General features: G+C 41.7%; 1 protein-coding gene across 1 annotated transcript in view; it reads left to right on the top strand.

Annotated features, from left to right (window-relative positions):
- The first annotated feature begins 5,715 nt into the window (after positions 1-5,715).
- The window catches only part of LOC124716915 (N-alpha-acetyltransferase 30), an 82,497-nt gene continuing 61,253 nt past the window's right edge, over positions 5,716-26,959 (top strand). Inside the window, exon 1 of the mRNA XM_047243484.1 lies at positions 5,716-6,998. Within this exon, the coding sequence (XP_047099440.1) occupies positions 6,321-6,998 (678 nt within the window). The 5' untranslated portion in view covers positions 5,716-6,320. The remainder of the gene's footprint in view (positions 6,999-26,959) is intronic.

Here is a 26,959-nt window from a genome sequence, read left to right as displayed (position 1 = left end):
ATATGAAGTACCCGATAGCTACAAAAATGTTATACAAATTGATGGAAACATAAATGAATATTATATGAATACAATATCGTGTGTTTGGGCTACAGGGAGGAATACGTAGGGCTTCGAGAATTTCGGGGTAAATTCTAGGGCCCTTATATTTCCACTGTCTTGAACATGCGTTATTTTAGAGATGAGTGTGGCAAAGTAGAACTGTGTCTACTGCACCACAATTATGTGTGTGCAGGATGGATGTGTATCGGACGGATGATCAGCGCGGGCAGGTAGTCGCCGAGCCCGCCTAAGAAGTTACATGTCCAGTACAAGGAGTAATCGTGGCAGTGCGACGTCAAACATTATTGTGCGAACATTTGAATGGTGTTAAAAGCAGAGAAGAGATAATTAGGCTACTTAATCATTCATTCTTACTTTCGTAATGTCCGGACACTTGTCTTGTTAAACTTGGAGAGATCTGTACACTGTATTTAGGGAAAAATGAATGTGGTAGTTTTTGATGGACCGGAAGGTGTCGAGCTTATAAAAAAATGTCTTAGTTGTATAAAAACAGTTTTGTGTGATGAAAATACAGTGAGCCTGAGTGCAAAGTATTCTCGAGTGTAAGGAGTTATTTTAAAAGCATAAAAAATTCCTCCAAAGTAGCAGCTTATCTTCAGAGAAGAAGTTGTGCAGGACATCGTAGCCAGCTATCCTGAAAAGAAGATCAGCGAAACAACTCCAAGTAAGTTTAACAGCCAAGGGGGAGTGTGAGTCTTGCACACCAGTTCCACACTGACACCCACCGGAAACCGCCAGAAACAGAGCATTTAGGAACTAGAACGAGTCAAGGTATACATTAAGAAAAGACAAAGAACTTTAATCTGTATGCTGTATTAGCAATAAACTATCACCACATTTACACTACCTAAATTTAATCAAGTAAATTAGAACGAAAGCTACTATTTCGGGGAAAGGTTGGGAGTGCTGTGCCACTTTTGCCACCTCAGTATATGGCTGAGGTTTATCTGCAATTAGATGCTAATACTTACTCAATGACAATGGTAATTTTCAAAGACAATGATTTCCAAAACTGTCAATACTCAGTTCGTTCACAGTACTAAATTACCTGTCACAAAGCTTTACACTGAAGCGATGAAAGTCATGGGATACTTCCTAATATCATGTCAGACCTCCCTTTTGCCCAGTGTAGTGCAGCAACTCAACATGGCATGAACTCAACAAGTCGTTGACAGTATCCTGAAGAAATATTGAGCCATGCTGCCTCTACCCACATGCATAGCTGTGAAAGTGTTGTCAGTGCAGGAGTTTACGCACAAACAGATCTCACGATTATGTCCCATAAATGTTTGATGGTATTAATGTTGGGTGATCTGTGTGGCAAACTCATTCGCTCGACTTGTCCAGAATGTTCTTCAAACCAACTGCGAACAACTCTATCGCAGTGACAGGGTGCACTGTCATCCTTGAAAATTCCACCACTGGTTGGGAACATGCGAGTCCATGAATGGCATCATATGGTCTCCAAGTAGCCAAACACAAACGTTTCCAGTAAATGATTGGTTCACTTGGATCAGAGAACCCATTCCATTCCACATAAACACAGCCCACACCACTGTGGAGCCACCATCAGCTTGCACAGAACCTTGTTGAAAACTTGGGTCCATGGCTTCTTAGGGGTCTGCGCCACATTCAAACCCCACCATCAGTTCTTACCAACTGAAATCAGGACTCATCCAATCAGGCTCTGGTTTTCCAGTTGTGTAGGGTCTAACCAACACGGTCACGAGCTCAGGAGAGGCACTGCAGGTGATGTCGTGCTGTTAGCAAGGGCGCTCGTGTTGGTCATCTGCTGCCATAGCCATCAACACCAAATTTCGTCGCACTGCCCTAATGGATACATTTGTTGTATACTCATTCTGTGGTTACTTCATGCAACATTGCTTGTCTGTTAGCACTGACAACTCCATACAAACACCATAGCTCTCGGTAATTAAGTGAAGGTCATCAGCCACTTCGTTGTCCGTGGTGAACAGTAATGCCTGAAATTTTGTATTCTCGGCACATCTGTAACACTGTGGATCTCGTAATATCAGATGCCCTAACAATTTCCAAAAGGGAAGGTCCCATGCGTCTAGCTCTAGCTACTACTCCGCGTTCAAAGTACGTTAATTACTGTCATGTGTACATGAGTACAAATGACTGCTCAGCCAGTGCGCTGCTCTGTTATACCTCATATTTGTGATTCTACTGCCATCTGTATATGTGCATATTGCTACCCATGACTTTTGTCACCTCAGTGCATACAAACACTGCTACTTGCCAGGTAACTAACAAGAGCGTAGCTAATCAGATATGTTTTAACCGTATTTTGAATTGGCTGATATTCCAAGCACTTGCTTTATATTAATAGGGTGCTTGTTGAATATCTTTCAATTCTGAAGCCTGAACCAGGAGACAAAATCCACATGAAAATTATTTTTTTGTCTCTTATTGTGACAGTCAATCAAAGTTCGCTTCAAACTGATTCTTATAATGGGTAAATAAACAATTAACGAGTAGATGTTTAGGGAAGTGAGTGTATGAATTCTACAATCCTTACAAAACTTCTACAAGATGTGTGGTTACCTACTTTGCACAATATTCTCACTGCTCATTTCTGCTGGGTACACACTTTGTTGGAATTATGTTAGGTGCAGGCCCCAAACTATAATTCTCTAAAACAATGAATGAAGATTGCAGAATGAGCCACCTCTCGTCTTTAGGCAAACGACAGATGCTTTCTCAGGGTATAACACAGTGAAGTGATTAGTTTCATGAGACTAAGAATAACACTATTAACTGTGACACACTTGCATATCTGACCAGCTATCATCCCACTTTGTCAGCTAAAGTTGAATTTGGACCCCGATACTACACTTATACCTTACTATGGCAACATTGAAAGGAGGACTGGAAAACACTGAGTTCTAAGAACACAGTTCCTGCCTACTTCAATTCTAGAAATAATGGTCAGAGGCTCAGACACAGGCAAAAGTCGAGATTTGAAAGTTATAAATCTCCTGGAGTGTTTGTCATTAAATGTGACGGGTGTAGTTCAAGGTATATTTGTCTAACTGACAGAAATTTTCTGATACATTGCAAGGAGCACAATAACAACCAATCAGCCTTAAGTACCCACATACAGGAAACTGTAAACTCAATTACAGGTCTCCACTCTAATGTGCAGATACTTCATCGAGAAAGCGCGTGCAATACAATTAATATTTTGCAGGAATTGGAAATTTCTCTCTCACTGAAATAATTTCCTGAAGAAATACTCAACGTCCAGATGGATTTATGTCATAAAAACCTTTTGGCTAATTTTGAATGCTTGAATAGGCAGTTTATTGGTTCCAAGAAGCACATTCTTTACTCAGTGTCTTTAGATCTCACTGTGTTCATCTCCTTGCTTGTTGGAGGATTAGTTCGTTAACACTGTAAAGCCTCTTTCCATCCTTCTAATCTGTACACACATCTTGGCTGTTCTGTGGCTCTGCACATTTGCCATTTCCCCTGCGGTCTCTGAACAGTGTCCAGCCAGTTCAGCTCAGTTTGATGTGTTATCTCCCTGAGCAGTCTATGCTTAATTAACGTTACCAGCCTTGCTTCTTTCTTATCTGGTCCCTACTTGAATTTAGGCTGTGTTTATTTGACTTTGTTTATTTGGATGTTCTTGCAGTACCTCCAGTTTTCTGATGTCTTCCGTTATGTCCTAATTCCACGGGTTGCTTTTCCACAGCAATCATCTCAACTTGAACTATGGCTTCACAGCAAGTTACTTAATTTTATTGCTTTGATGATGAATGATGGGACTTGGCGTTAACTGTTTTCCCTGTATGCTACAATAATTTAAAGGGTAATGTAAGTATAATACTCTTAGAGGCCTTATGTGATTATTATCAATTATCTTTAAGAACTGGTTATTCTGAAGAGTAAATATGCTATTCTTCCAGGAAGAGTAAATATGCTATTCTTCCAATGTACAGTCACTTAACGGTGAATTTTAAGTTGAGGTACATGCTGTGATCTTTCAGAAAAGGACTTTAACAGACTGAGCAGAAGACTTTCTATTCAGCATGCATTATTAATAGTATCTGCAAGGTCATTAATATACAACATGAACGACAAGCACCCAAACATACTTCCCTGGGCCGTGCCTAAGGGTACTTTTACAGCAGTCAATGATTCTACATTCAAGATAATGTGCCGAGTTCTCTCTACCAAGATAGCCTCAATCCAGTTACAAACTTCACCCGTTAACACAATAATACTTTTGATAATTAGTAAGTATGTCAGTGAGTCAATTTCAGAAATCAAGATGTCATGTGAGAAAAGCAGGAGTTGGGTTTCCCATGACTAGTGCATTTTGAATCCAAGCAGGTCAGCACAACAATGTCATTCTGTTTGAGATATTTCACTAACCACGTGAAGTTGGTGATGGTTAAGGCACTGAACTCACGTTTGGCGAGTGATGTTACAAATCCCCATCTCGTCTTCCAAATTCACAAAATAACACAGCTAGAATCCTTTTCCATCCCTACCACAGTTTGTATTGTGCATGTCATCCATTTTTTCACTGTGTCCATGGAACCCACCATGTAGGACAACATTCAGGGATGTGGAGTGAGTAAATGTAACTTATACATCAACACAATACAAAGGAATCTTCGAATGTTAATCTGCACAAGGACTATTTACTATTTGTCCTTAAAGCCAGCTAAGCGTAACCTAGTGTCTATATCTAATAAACTGATGATACAATGAATCCATCCGATTAGTGTTGATCCACAGCTTTCAAGATGTCACACAATAAAAGTGCGGCTTGGGTTTCGCATAGTAAAAGTTCGAATCTAGACTGGTTCTCACTGAGATGATATTGTTCACTATAACTCAGTATGTCTGTGCTCAGAATATGTTCTAGGCTACTACAACAGATAGACGTAAATGAAACTGCACAGTAGTTCTGTGGATAGCTTCCGTAACCCTTCTCGTACCCAGGTGTAAACTGTGATCTTTTTTCCAGTCACTAGGTTCATTCCCATAGGGACCCTTACACGTGGAACACCCATTATAAACATCACCTGTAATGACTGTGATAGTGGTTAAATCAAAATGAATGGAAATGCTCGATCTACCTCACTAACATAATTGTGAGAAACTATAGCGGTTTTAAAACAGTAGAAGTGACTTCAGAAACTAGTAAATGATATTTACTTCTCATCCGCCACTGCAACAAATCTGGCACAATAATCGCAGTACCCATTGTCCGGTATGCAGTACACAGACCACAATTAGATCACGTACAGCAATTTACAGTCGTCATTTAAAACTTTATTATGCAAATATTATTAATGTTTCACTGGGGCTTTCTTTTAGTTCTCATGCATAAAAGGTACAGTATTTTTACCTAGTTAAATAACATTCGGGCTCATTCTCTCACACTTCTCTGGAGTCAGCCAGTGGGCACATGCGTTCACCGATTATGCAACCTATTTGATACACCAAAGATAAAACACGACTACAACAGGAAATATAAACATCTGCGACCGCATAAAAACTTATAGAGGTCGTAAGTAACCATCACAAGCAGCATAGTAGCATGAAGTGCCCGCTTTAATTTGTGATAACAAATTAATGATCTGATTTATGTAGGAAATACGAGTACTCCCGACTTACCATCACAGTTATTAATAGCTCTGGAAATCTTTGCACCCATGCCAGCCAACATAACACATAAAGTTTTCGTCCCTGCGTTGACCTTGCACAGTGGTACTGTTTTAAAACGTGAATGTTGTAATAGCAAATTTGTCTCTATTTTCCATGGAATACATTCAAAGTACACTACAAACGGTGGATAAAGCCTAAAAGAGCTTTAAAAACTGCGTAATAGTAACTTGCAATGGAAATCTTTCGTCTTTGCGCACTAATATTTTCTTTACAGTGACGTCAAAAAGTAGTTCAAAGATAAATTATTGAATAATGCAGCATCCTGAAATAGCTGTGTTCTACACGAAAGGCCTTCTTACAGTCTGGATATGGTGAAAATTTTTAAAGTGTGATGTGACATCGAAATCATGAACGCATTGCCTAACCCATTGCGCAAAATCCAAGATGGTTGTAAGTCGTGAATTGTGTGTATAGTTTTCTGTACAGTAGTAGCGAGTAACTTTTTTTTAATGTTGTACATACGATGTTTCATAGTTTGTAACCTCAATTAATATATGCCCGTGTGGCATGACATAAAGTTTCCGCGTTAGCAAGTTTTCGTTTCAAGTATGGGCAGCAATGCAGAAATCATGGAATCGGACGGGCCTGTTGCACCACAAGTTCAGTCACCAATTTGCCCAGGTGCGACGAGGTCCGAATTTAATTGCCTGCAAGCCTTGGATGATTCTAAAATAGCAGCAGAAGACACGAACTGCAACTTGACCATCATGCTTTCAGCGCAAAAGATGTCATCGGACGAAGAAGGAAGAGGCGCAGCACAACTTTGTTCTCATTTCAAAGAAAAATTAAACCTGAAGGGTGGTCAGGGTGTGAACGGTATCGTTAATGGTTTATCTGTTAATATTGATATACCCAGAGCAGGAGAGATTGAACAGAAGACTGCGTCAATCGAAAAAACAGTGAAATCAGAGCACTCGTCTAGTCATTGTGATAAATGTGAAAATGAGCGTCGGAATAGTGCAAGTACAGACAGTTCGACTGAATCAAATTGTGTAAATAGTCATGAAGACAGTATAGGTAAATCATGTGAAAATGGTGAACATAAGAACGAAAGTATGAGTGATGTAACATCAGAAACTGGAAGTGGAGATGTTGCATATGTATCTTACAAATCGGAGCTGCAAATGCCTGATATTATGAGGCTTATTCAGAAAGACTTGTCGGAACCATATTCCATATATACTTACAGATATTTCATTCACAACTGGCCAAAACTGTGTTTCTTGGTAAGCATAAATGCAAGTAATCTATTATTCTTTACTGTAAATTATTGTTGTGGCACAGCATTCGTTGGATTGAGCAAGTTAATTGAGTTATGGCATAGAGACTCAGCACATATTGACATGAATTATGCATTTGATCAGCATATCTAAAAGTAGTGTTCTGATCCTCATTTATAGATATAAATTCTGTTGACTAGTTACTCCAATAGATTACTTTCCAGCTATGTTCTGCTTACATATCACAAACGTAACAACAGTCAGGTTATGAAAACATTAATGTAAATATAATAATTCTATTCAGTTGTTTGATTGTTGTTAACATAAGCCACCTTTAATGTCATCAACATGCACTCACAACATGCAACATTTTACAGAAGGCAAACTGTATTTCAGAAACTACAACCCTGAGATGTTCATGGTACTTACCATAATGTAAACAGCCTGTAGCCTATCAAATTAGCTACATACGAATTACAAAGATGCAAATATGCTGCCAGTGTGTCTGGGTAATAATGCTATGGTAGTTAGTTAGCTACCTCCGTAAACCTACTTGCTTTGACTGAAATGAAAGAAACAAAAAGGTTTAGGAAAAAAAAGTGCACTATGATATTGTCGAAATGTGTATCCATCTGTCTAACCTAGACCATAATATGTAATCAGGGCATATGATTTGAGGATCTATTGTTAAAATTCAGTGAGAGAATCTTGATGAGGTGCTAACCATATGCTATTCTGTCACTTTAATACCTTGTTACTGAATTGTCCAAATGCTGTGGGCTTTGTCACTGCACTAGTCACACAACAAGCAGCTTATTTAGCAATGGCATAGACTAGCTAAGTCCTTGTTTTTAATATTGTTCGGCAAAATTTGCAAACAAAAACATTTCAAGTCTATTGCAGAGACTCCAGTCTGAGCATTGCTTGTCTAGCCTTTGAAGATAAAAAGTAGGTGGAGTTATCTCTGTCTGCTTCACATAGCAGGCCTGTAGAAAAATGTGCACAGGCATAAGAGTTTGTCATGAACAGTGTGCCTCATATTAGAAATATCAGTCATGACATGTAGTCATGAGAGAGCACTTGGTTCAGATGTTATGCCATTAAACATTTGACAGATGCACAAAAAAAATAAGAATTTCAGTTTGGCAGAGGGTGCCACTATATGGGAACCTACTGACATATCATCCTGGGAAAGAGTAGTAATCCCTTGGAAGCTTGAAACATTTGTTGTTTAACAAATACAAAAGTACATTTATTATTTTTTTATTAAGTGATTAAGGCACTAGACTTGAATGTGGAATCAGTTTCAGATTTCGAATCTCCATAAAGCTTGGTTTAGGTTTTGCACTGTTTCTCTAAATCATTACAATCAAATGCAGTGAACGGTTCTTCAAAAATGTAATACTCAATTTCCTGCTCTATCCTTGTTTATCTGACCCAGTACTTCAGGTCCTTGAATGTTGACATCTGTCCTCCTTTGTGTGCAGCCATTTGCATATCTAGTAATGCAAGACAATGTTTAGGACTACCTCATGGAATGAAGATGTAAATTGAAAGCTATTGAACTATTGCAGTAGACTGTATTTAGTACTAACTGTCTCCAATGTCCTATATACTGATTTGTGGCTTGCATGACATAATTGACGGAAGATATACTTCCAGATATATGTTTATTTTAACAATTACTTCTGCTGTTCTATATTTGGATATCCATCTCTGTTGGGTATACCCACTTTCCTGGATGCCAACAATCATGTGAGCTATTGTTGGTAATATACCATGATCTACATGAGAATTTGATTCTTGATGCTGGGCACATTCTGTTTTCTATTTACATGGTGCTAACGGCTGTGATGTGTAATACATCTGCTCCCTTTGCTTGCTGTCTGTTATAATGTTTATTGGTATGTCTCTGGACTTATAATCTGTAAGTTCTGAAGGAACAGAAAAGGTTAAATTAATTACAGCATACACAGAGGCATTTCCTGTGATCCGTATGTGAATGGAATGGGAAAAAGCCCTAATAACTGGTACAGTGGCATTTACCCTTTGCCACGCACTTCACAGTAGTTCACAGAATGTAGATGTAGATACTGTATGTGTCTGTTTTTTGTATTGGTGAGCACACATTCTAAAGAAATGACATTGGTCACATCTGAATCATACTTGTGTCAAAATGATGTGTGTGTTGGTTCAGTGAAATCGTTACATATCAGGTATAGCTTCATATCTGTTATTAGCTAACACCTTTTTTAAGTCTATGCAATGGTTTGATGTCAGTGCTGCAGCTATCAAAAATACTATTGTGCTTTTCCCTTAATTTAGAATGTCACACTATAAGTGTAAAAGTGTCTCATTCGAAGAAATTTGTGACATTCAGTGCTGCCACTTTCAAGCGAATGATGGACATCACAATACATTCTCTCTCTCTCTCTCTCTCTCTCTCTCTCTCTGTGTGTGTGTGTGTGTGTGTGTGTGTGTGTGTGTGTGTGTGTGTGTGTGTGTGTGTGTTATAATAAACATTCTACTTAAATAATGCTGGGCTCACTAAGAGTTTGTTTCATTATTTTGAGTAATCGACATCAGATATTTATACAGGCTGAATTTCACAACAGCCTGTAAATATTTGACCCCAATTGGAACGTGCTTTAATCACACATCTGTAAAGTTCCTTGCAAATTATAGAAGTGTACCTGTTCTTTTATTAAACAAATGGCAGAAGAAAGTAGATTCCATATCGCTGATACGAGACTTTAAATGTGAACATTTTAGGTTAAGCTTATAATGCTTGAATTCTAAATTTTCCAGCAATGAACCTGATTGTTTATCCATATAACTTCCCCAAATCTCTTGGACTATCTTATTGAACTAATTTAGCTGAATTGTATCCATGTAGGACTATGGATGTATCACACAATATTGCAAACATTTTGTTTGAAAAGTGCTTAAGAAAATGCTGTGGAAGAAAGAACTGATTGAGAAAATTATTATATGCACATTTCAGTCTCTAATGAGAGATGTCTTTGTAAGTTGAGTGATAATTCCTTGAAAGCTCCCAGATTTGTGTATAATTCTTGAACAGTTCTCACAGTTTTAGCTAGCGACTGTTCTGTTGTCGTTATCCCAGCAGTCTCCTGATCTTCTTGTCGGATGGATCTTCTTTCTTTCGAGTTAGGCCTTTCCATGCATACCTAACATAAAAAGGCTCTTGTATGCTAGCATTTCCTTCCACCAAAACCTTAGACATTTCTGCAATAACATTGGAAACCTATTGAAAGAGGAGACAATCTAGTGAGTAATGCATCAATAGTAACTCAAACCATAGTTTGAATTACTGCAACAGCTATTGAAATCCAACCATTTACATCTGCATCTATATAGGTACTCTGCAAGCCACCGTACAATGCATGGCGGAGGGTACCCTGTATCACTACGAGTCATTTCGTTTCTTGTTCCACTTGCAAATAGAGCGAGGGGAAAATGTATGTCTATATACCTTCATATATGCCCTAATTTCTCTTATCTTCATGGTCTTCATGCACAGTGTATGTTGCTGGCAGTAGAATCATTAGACAGTCAGCTTCAAATACCGGTATTCTAAATTTTCTCAACAATGTTTCTCAGAAGACTGTCCCGTTACCTCCAGGGATTCCCATCTGAGTTTCCGAAGCATCTCCGTAACACTCACATGTTCTTCAAACCTATCACTAACAAATCCAGCAGCCCACCTCTGTAATACTTCGATTTCTTCCTTTAATCCGACTTGGTATGGATCTCAAACACTTGAGCAGTATTTGAGAATAGGTCGCACCAACGTCCCATATGCAGTCTCTTTACAGGTGAACCATTCTTTACCCCAATATAATGAAGAGAGTGCAAATGGCTGTTTTAGTACTCTAAAATTTAAATAAGTATCAACTGTTCACAAGTGCAGACTAGTTATTGGACATGCATTTATTATAGCACAGCCAAGCAGTGAGAAACTATACCAAACAACATTAGTACTCATAATTATTTCCAGTAGAAAAGTGCAAACGAGAAATAATGAAGACATAATGTCATTCTTGCTAGCACTTCCCAGAAAAGGAAAAGTAAATAGGTGTTGTCCAAATGCTAATCTCAACTGGTCCAACTTTATTCGTATGTTTTCACTCATGTAATTCTTTCAGAACACATACTTCACAAAAAAATGTTTCATAATGGAGTAACATTTGTGCCTTCTCTTTAAATGGTCATTCATTAAATTCCAAATGAAATGGCTGATTTTTCTCACATACACATAACATACCTGCTATATGACGAGGACCTTCTATGGATCACAAGCCGAAATACTCGCCTCTCCTACGTCATCATATAAGTACTCTACTGTTGTTTCCTAATGTTTCACATACGTATAACAGCATATGATATAAATGCTTTATGAATGTATTTTTTGTCTGTATGATGCATATATGGCAGTGATTAGGTGACAAAAGAATATATTTTGTTAACTATGTCTAGTCTGAGATTCCACTGTTTAACACAATGTCTTAGTTTTTACAAACATTTTTGCATGTTAAAGTGGCAATGTTTGGGTTGAAAGATAATTCAGTTCAGTGACTTTTGACAGAAAATGAAAGAGAATAACTTTTTTATTGTTGCCTTATGAAGTGATTGTGGAACACATGCAGATTTGTCTAATTCAAAGGCAGATGATAATTTTTCTGTTCCAAAAATATTTATACTGTGCCTGATTAAAAGTGCAGTTTGTCCACAGTAACTTGACAAATTTACTGGTGCTACCAGTCAGAAAGAAAATTGGCACTAGTTGAAAGACATTTGTCTCCAACAGCTGCCAATGTTAAGAAGCTCATAGGTGTGAAGTATTAGTGTATACACTGAAAGGCACAAACCATGTTTAAAGGTGCCAGCAGTGCTGCAAGCAGCTGCTGCCGTCCCTTCATTGCACCATTCCCTCCTTCCATATCAGTCTTAACACAGTTGCAAGGCACACATTCCACCATTTGCAATGGTACTGTACAGATTGTCAACTTATCGTGGACAAACTGTAGTCGGAAATGCCACAAGCCTACTAAAACAGTGCCATTAGTTGACTGAATTGTCTTTGAAGAGAAAATAATGATGGTTATAGTCAAAAAATAATGTGGTAAAATGTTTTTATGCTAGAGGGAGCCAAAACATCGTCACACACAAAAAAAAGATTGAAAAAGTGTTTCCAAGTAACGTTGAGGCAATAAATAATATCAACAGGACCAGAGTAACCGTGTGATGAGCACTAACATAAAAAAGGGATTTCACAAAGAAGCAATGCTTAGAATGGAGACCAAGCTTTAAGTTGTTACATTTTGCTTTTACTTTTATCACATAAAAATTTAGAAATTGTCATTTTGAGTAACTGAATTAAAACTGTTTGGAGCTAAAGTGCACTGGCCTACTACATCTGCACAATTGCATTACACACACTTGAAGAGTCTCTCTACCTTTGTCAGTTATTGAAGAACTGAGGGATATTAAGGGATATTAAGCCCGAGATCTTCACCCATATAAAAGTAGGAGGAGGACATTTGTAAGAAACTTTGTCATAAAGACTAAAACACCAGTGGTAGGGGAGGGGGGAGAGTTTTCAATTAGTGTGTGTGCTCCTTTTATCTTACACCTGTGAATCATGAATATTAGTCAAATTGATAAAAAGGAAGCCGAGAAATGAGCATAAATATAAGAGGATTAAATAATTTGTGGTGTAGTGGTCAGTGATTTCTTGCCGTGCATATAGATCTATTTGTTTATCAGCATGTGGTACATTCAAAAATGCAACTTGTGATGAGATGAGACTAAACCTTTGTAAATTTAGGATTAGCACTTTCTTTTATTGACACTTTCAACCTGTGCATGTATCTGATTTTTCTCCTCAACCTTGTGATGGGCAGCAGGATAGTTTAATGACAATCTTTCATGGACTTGCCATTTTATTTGCCAGTATGTGTGCTGTCTTCTGACATGAGTTATCATAAATGCCCACTACATCTGTTCAGTTTCTCTTCAGTGAAGTAAATTCCTCTTTTGTTTTTCTCAATATGCTTTCCTTGTTTCATCAATTTCTTGAGGATTTGTGCAGCATTCAGCAACAGTGTCACATCTCATATGCCTCTCGTCAGGTCTTATACTCAGTCAGTGAGGTTTAGGTGTCTGATGTGTAGTTGCCACACTTCAAACTAAACTCTGCAAAAAAAAAAAAATAAAAAATAAAAAAATAAAAAAATAAAAAAAAATCAATTTATTTTAATACCATGGGTCTTTTGGATTTGAAATTATGTAATTACCTTTTTCATAAGTATGCAGTGGTGACAAATTGAATCTTTGACTTACTCCTTAGTCCCTCTAGTTCCTTTTTTCTCTTTCCCCATTAGTGTCATTTGGTTCTTGTGCACCAAACTGATAAAGGATTTTCCTACAGTTTTTAAACTACTTTCAAATTCTTTAGAGCATTAAGCAGCACATTGGAGTTAACACTGTCAGATGCCTTTTTGTGTTTGTAGGAGACAGACTGGCTGGAGTTGTGAAGTAGCTCTCATGTGACTCTGAATAGAGTGGTCCCTGTTAACACACCGATTGCTCCTCCAGGAAGAAGCCTCTCCAGTACGCGTTGTTTACAACACACCACTTAAGATGTGCTACATTTTAGTTAGTTGCACTTTATTGGCAAACAAGAGGGCATTCCTCAATTAGCTGTGGAGGTGCCTTTGATTTGTCTGATAGTAGGACGAGTGTGGTGCAAGTTTGTGTAATGTCATAACTCCTCTCGAAATAGATATTGAGATGTGTCAGTGGCTGGCTCTTTTCCGTTCATATGCCAGTGCTGAATTAACCACGCACGTCGGAAGATAGGATTTAAGTACTTGCTATTGAGAATAATTTTAACATTATAGTTTTATGAAAGATGAAGATGTGTGCAGGCTTGTATGTATACATTGTGTGTGTATGCTGGCAGTGCCTGCTGTAAGCAGTTGTGGAAAACTATAATGGTAGAACAGCTGATTTGTGTAGCCAGTGATGCAACGTTTTCACCTCAACTGTGGGGAATAAGTATTTACTTACTAGGTGCTAGTGTGATATCATATAGAATTTTCACAAAGCAATTCTATGCTGGCACAGATACACACTGTAAGTAATTGAGCACTGAGTTTTCATTTTCTGCTTTTTCCACATCTTGGTGTTTCTATTATATAATGATACTTGTCAGTTTCCAAGTTAATACGGAACTCCAGCTAAGCTATAGATCAGTTTTGTTATCACAAGTAAGATTTTCAAATTTGTTGGCGTCACGAATCCATAACTGAATTGTCACCATCAAACCTAATGTAGACTTGACTTTGGGCCATGCTACTTATGTTTGTCATCTCAACCAAGATTTTAGTTCACATTGTAGGCTTCACCATGGGAGGAACAAAAGGCTATGAATGACAGCGAGACGTATTCACCCCGGTATCTAGTCGGTATGAGAGCTGATGGGGAATCCTTTGTGTCCATTAAACCACAGTTCTTTGTAGAGCATTTAGAGGACAAGTTTGAGGAGGTGCAGGGCTTGTCAAAAATGCGGTCTGGGTCAGTCTTGATAAAAACAGCATCCTCTGCCCAGTCACCGGCATTACTCGCTGGTAAGAAACTGGGGGATGTTTCTGTTACTATCACACCCCATATAAGCTTAAATATGGTCCAGGGCATTATCTTCCACAGGGACCTTCTTTTACAGTCGGATGACGAGCTGCGTGCTAGCTTAGAGCGACGAGGTGTCCCTTTCATCCGGCGCTTCCACCAGGGTCCGAGGAATAATCAGGTTGCCACCAGTACCTTCATCTTGGCATTCAAGGGTGACACATTATCCGAGAAGGTGAAGGTGATGGTCTACTGCTGTGATGTCAAGCCATATATTCCTCCCCCAATGCGGTGCTTCAAGTGTTGGAAGTTCGGCCATATTTCTTCCCGCTGTGCTTCCAGCCTCATATGTCGCAGTTGTGGTGGTCCATCCTATCCTGATACTCCATGAGCCCCGCCTCCCATCTGTGTCAACTGCAGAGAGCACCATCCCCCTTGTTCGCTGGACTGTAAGATTCTACAGAAGGAATGGAAAATAATGGAATAAGAGACCCTGGACCGACTGACCTACACTGAGGCTAAACGAAAATTTGAACGAGATCATCCCGTGCGCATGATGTCATCTTGTGCTGCCACTGTCACTCCTGTTACTGCTCCATCCGTTGCACCACATACAGTCAGCTCTCAGAGGCGAAGGACCATGCTTGACCCCTTGATGGTGGGGGGGGGGGGGGGGGGGCGGGGCACTTCCCACCCTGTTGCTCCTGCACCACCTACCTCGGGAGCAGCACCCCCCCCCCCCCCCACCCCCTCAACCATCGGGAACACCAGCCCCCACTTCTAAGTCAGAGAAGCGTAAGTCTTCTTCGGCTTCTCTCGCTAGGAAGGGATCCCTTGGGTCACTCCCTTCTCAGGTTCCTACCAGTGGCAAACCAGACACCCTCTTGGGGGTGAAGAAGGCCCAGGTAGCTGGTCGTAGAGCTTCACGGTCCTCTTCAGTCCCAGGGACTTATTCAAGGAAGCCCTCTCAGCAAGGGCAACCAAAGGAACAGTGTGAGAAATCGAAATCGAAGACCCCTAAGACCAAGGAAATTACGATGGCACCCACTCCACCGCTACCTATAAGCTCTGCGTCTGAGGATGCTGTGAAGATTCTGGCATCTGCTGAGGACCTAGATCTCACTGGTCCCTCAGACATGATAGATGTTGCTCCCGTCGATACTTCATCAGTGGTAGCAGGTGACCAAGCAGCGTAATTTGCCTCCTCGGACCCCTCACTCCTTTCTCAGCCATGGACAGTGTCATCCTCCAGCGGAACTGCAGCAGTTTTTTCCACCATCTTGCTGAGCTCCAACAACTTCTCAGCCTTCACCCTTTCCTCTGCATTGCTCTTCAGGAAACTTGGTTTCTGGTGATGCGAACCCCTGCCCTCCATGGCTGTCGGGGTTATTATAAGAACCAGGCAGCTTATGACAGGGTATCTGGTATAGTCTGCATCTATGCCCTTCACTCTCTTTACAGTGCGCCTGTCCCTCTGCAAATACCTTTAGAGGCTGTCGCTGTTCAGATATGGATGCCCTAGGCTGTTACTGTCTGCGGTCTCTATCTTCCACCAGATGGTGATGTCCCACAGCATGTCCTGGCTGCACTGATAGCCCAATTGCTGCTACCTTGTCTGCCAGTATCATTGAGCAATTGTTGGCACAGCTCGACCTTTCTCTTTTAAATACTGGTGCCTTCACACATTTCAGTGTGGCGCACGGCACATACTCAGCCATCGACCTTTCGATCTGCAGCCCTAGCCTGTTACCATCTGTCCAATGGAGTGTGCATGACGACTTGTGCAGTAGTGACCACTTTCCAATCTTTCTGTCACTGCCGCAGTGTCACTCTTCTGGGCGCCCCTGCAGATGGGCTATGAATAAGACTGACTAGGACTTGTTCACCTTCATTGCCACTATTGAGCCTCTTTCCAATGATGCCATTGATGCAGTGGTTCACTCGGTCACCACCAGCACGCAGAATCTGCCATTCCTTGTTCTTCTAGGTCCCCTCAGCAGAGGACTGTTCCTTGGTGGTCGCCCGAGATCGCTGAGGCGATTAAAAGATTGCAGGCGGGCACTCCAGCGTCACAAGTGGCATCTCTCATTGGCACACCTCATTGCTTTTAAACGGCTCCATGCGCGAGCCCGCCGCCTCATTCGCCAACGCAAGCAGGAGTGCTGGGAAAGGTATGTCTCCACCATTGGCCTCCGTAACTCTCCAGGATTAGGTGACTTTATGGCCATCGGACCCCCGTCAGCATACCGCATTTTGCTCAAAGTTCTGCTTCTGCAAATTACCCATTGGCCTTCTGCTCCCTGAAAGAGCGGTTGGAACGTCAGAGCATTTCATTTCATGTGTGCCACCCTGAATCGTACAATGCTCCGTTCAGTGAGTGGGAATTTCAAAGTGCCGTAGCCACTTGCCCTGATATGGCTCCTGGGCCAGATCGCATCCACTATCAGATGCTCAAACACCTCTCTGTGGACTACCAGTGACGCCTCCTAGACCTTTCCAACTGTATCTGAGTTGAGGGTAAGTTCCCGTCGCAATGGCGGGAAAGCATCATAATCCCCATGTTGAACCCTGACAAGAACCCACTGGAGGTGGATGCTACCGCCCCATTAGCCTCACCAATGTTCTTTGCAAGTTGCTTGAACACATGGTGAGCCGGAGGTTGAGTTGGCTGCTTGAGTCTCGGGGCCTTCTGGCTCCGTCTCAGGGTGGGTTCCGTAAGGGCAACTCTGCCACCGATAATCTGGTGTGCCTGGAGTCTGCCATCCGTACAGCGTTTGCCCGCCATTAGCATCTGGTCGCCACCTTTTTTGACATGTGGAAGGCATACGATACGACTTAGTGACATCACATCCTCTCTATGCTTCATGGTTGGGGTCTTCGTCTTCGGGGTCCACTCCCGACTTTCATACAAAATTTTCTGTCGCTTCGTTCATTCCGCGTGCAAGTTGCGGCCTTCAATAGTTTCTCCCGAGTTCAGGAGAATGGGGTACCACAGGGATCTGTCTTAAGTATATGCCTCTTTTTTATTGCAATTAATGGGCTCGCTGTGGCGGTGGGAACGTCTGTCTCAGCTTTCTTGTATGCTGACGACTTTTCCTTATACTTTAGCTCCACTGGCATTGCAGCTGCAGGGCGCTATCTGCAAGGTACAGTCTTGGGCTGTAGCGCATGGCTTCCAGTTTTTGGTTGCCAAGACCTGCGTTATGCATTTCTGCCAGCGACGCACTGTTCACCATGAGCCACGGCTTTATCTTACTGTTCACCCTGAGCCACAGCTTTATCTTGACGGCGAACCTCTTGCTGTGGTGGAGCTGCATCGGTTTTTGGGATTGGTTTTTGAGACCCGGTTGACTTGGCCCTCTCATATTCGACAGCTTAAACAGACGTGCTGGTGGCATCTTAATGCTCTTCGTTGCTTGAGTCACACCAGCTGGGGTGCCGATCGATCTACCCTTCAATGGCTGTACCAGGCATTAATTCAGTCCCGTCTAGATTACAGGAGCCTAGCTTACAGTTCAGCATCACCTTCTGCATTGCAGTTGCTTGACCCCATCCTTCACAGCGGGATCCAACTCGCCACTGGAGCTTTCCTTACAAGCCCTGTCAACAGCATACTTGTGGAGGCAGGTGTCCTTCCATTGCAGTTCCGGTGCCAACGATTACTGGCTGCTTATGCTACACACATTTGTAGTTTGCTCTGGCATCCCAATTATCGTCTCCTGGTCTTCTATCTGGGTTTGAGTGAGGTTTTCCCTCTTCCACCTCTTTTCCGGGCCCCTCTGCATATACCCCTGTGGTCTTTGCCCCGCCCATGCCTTTGGCTCGATTTGGCACAGTGCCCAAAGGACTTAGTCTCTCCTGAGGCCCTCTGCCGCCACTTTCTTTCAATCCTTTGCCGCCACTTTCTTTCAATCCTTGCCGCATTTCAAGGCTCTGACGATGTCTATACTGACGGTTCGATGCTTGCTGGTTGTATTGGTTATGCTCTTACTCTAGGGGATCTTTATGAACAACACTTATTGCTGGCTGGCTGCAGTGTTTTCACTGCCGAGCTGGTCGCCATCTCTCGCACCCTAGAATATATCTGCTCCTGCTCAGGTGAGTCCTTTGTTATCTGTAGTGACTCCCTGAGTGGTTTACGAGCTATCGACCAGTGTTTCCCTCACTCTCGTCTGGTGATGGCTGTCCAGGAGTCCCTCCATACTCTTGCCCGTTGCGGCCGCTCCGTGGTCTTTGTGTGGACCCCGGGTCATGTTGGCATCCCGGGAAATGAACGTGTTGACACACTGGCCAAACAGGCTGTTGGTGCACCAGCCTAGGAGACTGGCCTTTCGGAGAGTGACCTCAGGTCAGTTTTGTGGCAGAAGGTACTTCGCAAGTGGGGTGAAGAATGGCGCACCCTTCCTTGACCCAACGAACTTTGGGCCATCAAGGAGGCTACCAGTGCGTGACGCTCCTCCTTGTTGGTCTCTCGCAAGGACTCTGTTGTTCTCTGCCGGCTATGCATTGGCCACATCCGGATAACACACAGCTATTTATTGCACCACGACTACCCACCTTTATGTCGCTGTGGGTCAACTTTGACGGTGGTCCACATCTTGTTGAACTGCCCGCTTTTAACTCCGCTCAGGCAGACGTTTGTGCTGCCTGACATGCTTCCTGCACTTTTTTCAGATGATGTTGCGATGGCAGATTTAGTTTTGGGTTTATTCGCTTGATCTAAGTGTTTGTCCTTTTTTTGTGTTGAGTCTGGCCTTTGGCCTCCGATTTTAGACTGGGGTTTTTAGTGTGTTTCTTTGTGGTTGGCTTTTCCTTTTTTGTTTCTATGGTCGGCCAACCACTGTCACACTCTGTGTGATTTTAATTCCTTTTTTTCTGGTCTCTGTCTGTGTCTTTCTTGTCCTGTGTCATTTCTCGTCATCTCCACTGTTTGTTCTTATTCTTTGTGGGTGTTTAAAGTTCATGGAAAAAGGGACCAATGGCCCCAGTAGTCTGGTCCCTTCAATCCCACAAACCATCCAACCAAAGCATATGTATACTGTTATTTGTTCGTGTTTCATTCCTGTAAAGAACAGCAGCGTCTGTAGGCAGGTGACCACTGCCAATGTTTAATGTCGGCATGCAACAGCCACCCGCAGATGGCAGGTGGTGGCACTAGCAGAGGAGAGTGTGTAAAGAATATCAGTGGCGTGCAAACCAGTGCAGTCATTGTAATGTGCAAAAAGAGTGATTTATTTGAGGTGCAGAATGGCGTGATCATTGACTTTCGGACCAAAGGTAGTAGTATTTCTGAAACAGTTCGCTTGTCGCATTGATTAAAGTACACCGTGCCTGGCAAAATAGCAGTATTCAGAATGGGTGCCAAGGAAATTGTGGGGTCATAGATGACAGTTACAATATTGCAGTGCCTGTGTTATTCCAAATTACGATGAAATGTTCCTTCGGGCATGCGTGCATTGTGGCGACTATAGCCATTATGAAAGACATGAAATGTATTCACAGTTGCAAATAAGGACAACTGTCAGCTGTGTAATGGAATGACAACAATGAAAATTTGTGCTGGATGAGGACTCACTCAAATTTCCCACTTATCGCAGTCCATTCGGCTATCCGAGCACGACTCACGGCGAGACCCAAACGTTCATATATTGTCAACCGTGTGACTATACCCTGTACTTGTACATCCGTTATATATATTTCCATAGAGGGGAGAAATTTTACTTGAAAGTCACTTGTTGGGTGTCAGTGGATAATTACAATATTGCAGTACCTGTGTTGTTCTGAATTTGATGCCGTGTTCCTTTGCACATGGATGCATGTATGAAGGAACAGGCCTTGCAGCAGCTCGAGCCATTATGAAAGACATGAAATGTATTCACAGTTGCAAAAATTGACAACAGTCAGCTGTACCATTGAATGATGACAAAGAAAAATTGTGCTGGACAGGAATTCAAACTTGGATTTCCTGCTTGTTGCGAGCAGTTGCCTTACCTTGGACAGGCATGCATGTCCAAAGGAACATTGCCCCATTGTTTGGAATAACATAGGCATTGCAATATTTTTTTTTATCTATCGGCACTCGGCATTCAACTTTCAAGTAAACTATCTCCCCTGTACGGGAATATACATAATGGATGTATGAGTACAGGATGTAGGCACGTGGTTGAAGACGTGTGGGAGCTTGAGTCTAGCTGTGAGTTATGCTCGAATAGCCAAATGGTGAGGCGACTGCTCGCAATAAGCAGGAAATCCTGTTTAGAGTCCTGATCAAGCATAAATTTTCATTGCCATCATTCCTTTATACAGCCAACGGTTGTCCATATTCTCAAACGTGAATACATTTCATGTCTTTCATAGATGACAAGGGTGAATGACTGCTGTGGAGATGTGCAACTGTCGAACAGCTGACCACCCAGATGAATCAGGAGGCTATCAACTGTCTCTCCTCAATGACTGTTCAGCGAACGTTGGTCTATATGGGCATCTGAAGCAGGTGCCTGGTTCATGCACCCATTCTGACTGCTCTTCATTGGCAACAAAGGCTGGAATTTTGGTGTGGAAGGGAGGGCAGCAGTTGAAATGCAAGTACTGTTCGTGGTTGGCGGCTTTAATGTGGACAGAGGTTTGAATGAAGCCATCAGAGAGAAAGTAGTCAACATACAGAAATGTGACATTTTGGGTTGAGGAGGACCAGATGAAGCATATGGGATAGGAATAGTGAAGATGGTGAAGGATGGAAGACTGTGTGTGTTGGGCCTGAGTCCAGATCTTGAAAATATCATCAGTGAACCTGAACCAAACAAGGGATTTGGATTTTGGGAGAATAGGAATGTTTCCTTTAGATGGCCCAAAAACAGGTTGACATAGTAGGGTGGTATGCGTGTGCCCACGGCTATGCCACAGACTTTTTTGGAAACCTTCCCTTCAAAAGAGAAGTAGTTGTGACTTGGGATACGAACAGGGAGAGACGGGATTCAGTGTTGGATGAGATTGGCTTTGGTTGGAGGGGTTGGTAGCAAAGAAGTGTTTCCATTGGAAAAATCGGGAGAAAATAGTAGTCTTTGACAAATCCAACACGGTTAAATTTGGGTGTAGGACCAAAGGTGAGGCCTTTGGATAGGTCTCAAAATTTTGTGACACTTAAGCTTTTGGTGGAAAAGTTAACAACAGTGTTCTGGGAAAGTTTCAACTCTAGATTTGGTGAAGGGTTGGTAGAGTGTTTTGGGGGGGACGGGAGGGGGCGTCAAGTTGAAGAGGTCAGCCAGGTATGGTTGACGAGGTGTGATTGACAAGGAGGAACACTGCGGGTAGGATAGTGGTTGGATACTGCTGCCCCGAGTTGGCAGTAGAATGTCAGAAGGTTGGAGAACTTATGGAGATGATGTCTGGCATGCTCCTTCAGGTGCTGGAGAGCAAGAGATTTGAGAGATGTGATGTATGTAGCAGGTGCAGAAAGTTGGAGCAAGGGACCATTATGGCAAGGATGGCATAGGAGAAAAGGGAATGATTTGGAAATGAGTAAATGAAAGTATTGTTGGCTGTGAGGGAACTGGATAACAGAAAAGATGTGTAAAAGTAAGTAAGTAAATCACTACTGCTTTTTCCTTTATGTATATTGTCTTCAGTGTGAGGTATTCAAGACTCATCATCAGCAACTTATGATAATGGTTCACAGAACTGGATAATCTTGAGTGTGGAAAAGGTTTGCTTGTGAATGTGGTTCAGGATTGGATCACTTGTCTCAATTATTTCAGTGGATCCTATGAAAAGTCAAAAGAGGCTGTAACTTCCACACAATCATGAGGAATTTTGGGTATGATTTTATAAAATTACTGTCCTCTTTGCACAGATTTTACAATATTTTGTAGGGGAATTTTGTTAGACCTCAGTGTACAGGTTGATATACTAATGATGCATGTATCACTTACAGTTTGCAGAACTAGCCAAAGTCAGACAAGATAATTTTTGTAACAAACTTTCCAGACTTGTGTAACTAGGATTGATAATCTTCTCAATACTAAGAATGTTGTCGGAATGTATTCTCTGTCTCCAAAATCATTACCATTCCAAGTATCACACAGCTGTTCTATCCTTTATGTATACATACAGCACTTTTTCACTTTCTGTGTTGGGATGTTAGTAATGATTTCCTCAAAAGTGGAATTTATTTTGTGGTGACAGACTAACCTATAATGTTACCCAAGGTCTACATTAAGTTGAAAGGTGATCATTCGGTTGAGAGTTGTCTAAGCTAACAAAACTGAAATTTAAATCTAGATTGTAGTGATAAACTGATCTGCAGTGTATGTTAACTTTAAAGATGACAGTTTTGTTTTGAATGTGTGAAGCCAACATATGTGAATGTAAAATCTTGGATGAGATGATGGACTAATATTGAGCATATGCAGAGATCTAAGTCATATTGGAAGCTGCTAATTTCATTGTGAATTATTTTGCCTCCAAAGTCTATTAAGGAAATGCCAAAGTGTGAAGTATAAAGTGAAAACTTGGCACTCAATTATTTATTACATATTTAAGTGTATTTCCACCACTTGATGAAGTATTGTTATCAAAAAATTCACCCTGCACATGGGATAGCAAGGTAGCTGTTATGTTAAATTCTCAATATGTATTTCTCCCGTGATTGAAACGAAATGTTGTGTTGTTGGCTATACAAATCAGCAGTGCTGCCATCATAACTTTTCTGTGATCGCTTGCAACAGGCGTTACCAACATATACCTTGAGGTTAGAGCATGGACGGTCCCTCTTAAAGTTTTACAAGGAAGAGACATTCATTTTGTTTTTGTCCACTAGGTTGTGATTGAGCCAGTCTTTGCTGAATTTCCTCTCCCAAGGGTTCTATTCAAGGAAGGTACAAACAAGAGCCTTTGTGGACTTTGAGAAGTAGCATAGAAGTAAGTAGTATGCAAACAGGATTATGTGTGGACTCCACATACAGCTGCAATTGGTCGAAACTTATGTGTACTAATTGGAGGGCTAATGATACATTAAGGATAGTTTGTGGTAACAGGTACAGAAAGTGTAGTAGTAGGTGCTGTTCCCATTCAGCATAGGAAAAACTCGATAATACAGCACTGGACACACAAGAATGCCTTTAAAAATTCATATTGGTTATAAAGTTGTAAAAGTAAGGTATTTTCATTTTGTTAACATCTAAACTACAGTGTCTTCTTAAATAACTGAGTTCCTTCTGCTACATTTTCTTTTTATCAGTTGCTCAATTATTTTGCATGAAACCAGCCATAGAGTTACATCTTTGTACTTGGAATATTCAATATAACATTATGTAACGCCAGTACTTATCTCCAGGAGCTGAAACATGTAATGCAGCTGAAAGACACACATGAAAGTGGCAAACTACCTAGCATTCGTAATTAATAGTTCCCTTGTTGGGCAGGAGGGAGGGATAATTTGGGGGAGGATTAAAGAGAATGGGGAGATGTCAGAGGGGTAGGTCATAGATGCTTTGGGAATAACTGTACCTGGTTCAGTACAGAGGTAAGGACAGAGTGAGAAGTAAAGGTAGATTAGGAGGATGAGAAATGAATAGTGCAGTAAAAAATTACGACAGAGAAAAGTAATAGTAATTTATACATAATGAAGAAGAAAGAGGGATGTGTTAATGGAGGTTAAGTTCAGGCCTCAATTACACCAGTATTTCACTGTGCCAGAGATATGACTTTCGCAGGTTGAGATTCTCCCTGATATCCTTCCCACACCACCCACTTTCACCTTCTGTCACCCTCATAACCCCCGTAACATCCTAATCCAAACTAGTTGACATTCCCAGATAATTGTTCTGACCCAAGGTTCCTCCCAGTGCACTTGTCCCCACTGTGAAACCTACCCCGTGCACCCACCTGCTACCAACTACTCTGGTGTTGTCACTGGCAAATCCTTCAATATCAAAAGTAGAGCTGCTGTGAAATAGTGCATGTTGTTAATTGACTAACTTGTGTCCATTACAAGGGCATTTTACATAGATGTGACCACCACTAAACTGGCAGAGTGTGTGAGTGGGTATAAAAGAAGTGTCCACCTTGGAAACACCCAGTCCTTAGTTGCTGAGCATGCTCAACTGCATGACTAAAGGAAGCTGAGCATCTGCTATGGGCTATACACCCGATACTAGTTTCTCTGAACTCTGAATACAGGAACTTGCCCTCTGGCACATCGCTTGCGTAAAACTGCACTTACTGTGTACTGTAGCTTTTCTGTTGCTTGCTGCTGTTGGTAATTGTTGATATGATGGATGACAGGAAGTGAACACGAGTCGTCAGTCAGATGTTGGTAGCCAATGAGAGTGTTCATTTGTAATTTTGTATAGTTCATAAATTAAGTTAGCTGGTATTTTCTTCTAGTAGTTTAGAATGTAACCACATTGTCAAGATTTTCAGTGCAATCAAAAATAAGAAGTAAAATTAGATTATTGCAGCAATGGATGTATATCTTAGGCTATGCTAGACATCAGTCTGTTACGGCAATCCTATTTTTGTATTTAGATACATTGGCTTTGCCAGGGCACGAACAGATTGTCACAGTCCAACCTAACCTAGGCCTTGATTTCGCTAAAGGTCAGGATGTCTGCACAAGTTTTCTTTCATCCACATCCATTGGTTTTGCCAACTTGCAACAAAAGTGTCGCATTCTGTTCTAATCTAGGTCTTGGGCTATGCTACAGGTCAGTCTGTGATGACATCTAGTTTCCTTCCCACTCTCCATGTCACCCCCCCGGCCCCTGGCGGATGGGGACACTCATCTTTATTATGAGTATGCTTTGGTCAACATGGGGTCTGGTGCTTTATTATGCTGTTGGTGAACATAGGGTCTGGCCCTTGCAATGCTGCTTCCCTTTCCGTGCTGCAAGTCCATCCTTCAAGTGTGTTTTTTTCTCCTCTGCCTTTCCATTGGATAGTCTTCTTGGTACTGAACATGCTTGCCTATTTTGTTTATAGTTTCGATACTCATTCTTGTCTCTCTCTCTCTCTCTCTCTCTCTCTCTCTCTCTCTCTCTCTCTCTCTCTCTCTCTCTCTCTCTGGCATTTTGTAGAACTTTTCAACCTCATCACATGGTCCCAGTTGTTGGATTTGACCTGCTATTCCTCTTCCATATTTTACAGAAGTGTGCATTGTGCAGGGAAGATTACCCGATGTGGTGTACAATCCACCCTTTGGCCTTTTCTATCATTGCATTCTTCCTTTCTGGAAAGAGTAATAAGCCAGCACGTAGCCATTGTGGGTGAAGGGGGATGGTGTCAAATTCCAGCATGGTAGTAGCCGCCTGACTGTGCAGTGATCACGCTGTTGGTGCCTGAGCTGGAAACTCCCCACGTATGCCAAGGGGTATGTACTCATTGTGGCTGGGGCAGGCAGATTTCAGGCAATGGTTAACTGTTCAGGTTGCAGTTGCTCTGACTGGGTGCATCCGAGGGAAGAGCCTCCGTTCAGAGTGGGTGGCACCAAGGCAGATGATTTGCAAATGAAATGGCATAAAACTTTCTTCTGCTGGTGGCCACAAGGCCCTAGCAGTTATATCTGAAGAAAGAATTGCTACAATCCAGAGATATAGGACCCCATAATGTTTTCTTCCCTGGCTTCACTATGGAAGGAAGATAGGGGAGTCAAGGAAAGAAATATAGTCTTCTGTAGGACTAACGGGGGTTCCTTATGCCACAAAGCCATTATTATTTATTGGACACCTTGAAGACAGTTTTGGGAAAGTATCAGAAGTAGCAGCGATTTCAAAAATGAAGAAGTTGTTCAGTTCTGATTGAAACAGCATAACTGCTCATTTATGGACACTGCTTGCCTGTGACCAGCTGGGTGACATTCCTGTAATTATGACCCCCAAACAGTCTTAAACGGTACAGGGTATCATCTTTCACCATGACTTCCTTTTACAGACCGATGATGAGTTATGTCCCAATTTGGAGTGATGAGTTGTGCATTTTGTCTGTCCTGTTGAGTGCACTGGGGCCTTCATCCTGGCCTTTGAAGGAAACTCATTACCTGAAGAGGTCAAGGTTATGGTGTATCAATGCAGTGTTTGAAGCCTTATGTCTATTCAGGCACATGTCTTCACTTTATAGTGCCAGTCCCTTTGTAGGACAGTGGACTTCAGCTGCATACTGACTGCCCCCTCACTGGGGACATCAATCCATAACCCCCCTAGCTGGAGAAGCAACACCCTGCTCATGTGTCCCGTACCAGGTTGTGATGTTCATTCCCCAGGATTGTGATGATCTGCAATTGGATGCCAGATAGTGGCTTAAGAAGCCGCAGGTTGCTGATT

The sequence above is a fragment of the Schistocerca piceifrons genome, chromosome 9, assembly GCF_021461385.2.
Source record: "Schistocerca piceifrons isolate TAMUIC-IGC-003096 chromosome 9, iqSchPice1.1, whole genome shotgun sequence".
NCBI lineage: Eukaryota > Metazoa > Arthropoda > Insecta > Orthoptera > Acrididae > Schistocerca > Schistocerca piceifrons.
The sequence above is the reverse complement of the archived record's forward strand: the minus strand, read 5'-3'. Positions and strand labels throughout refer to the sequence as shown.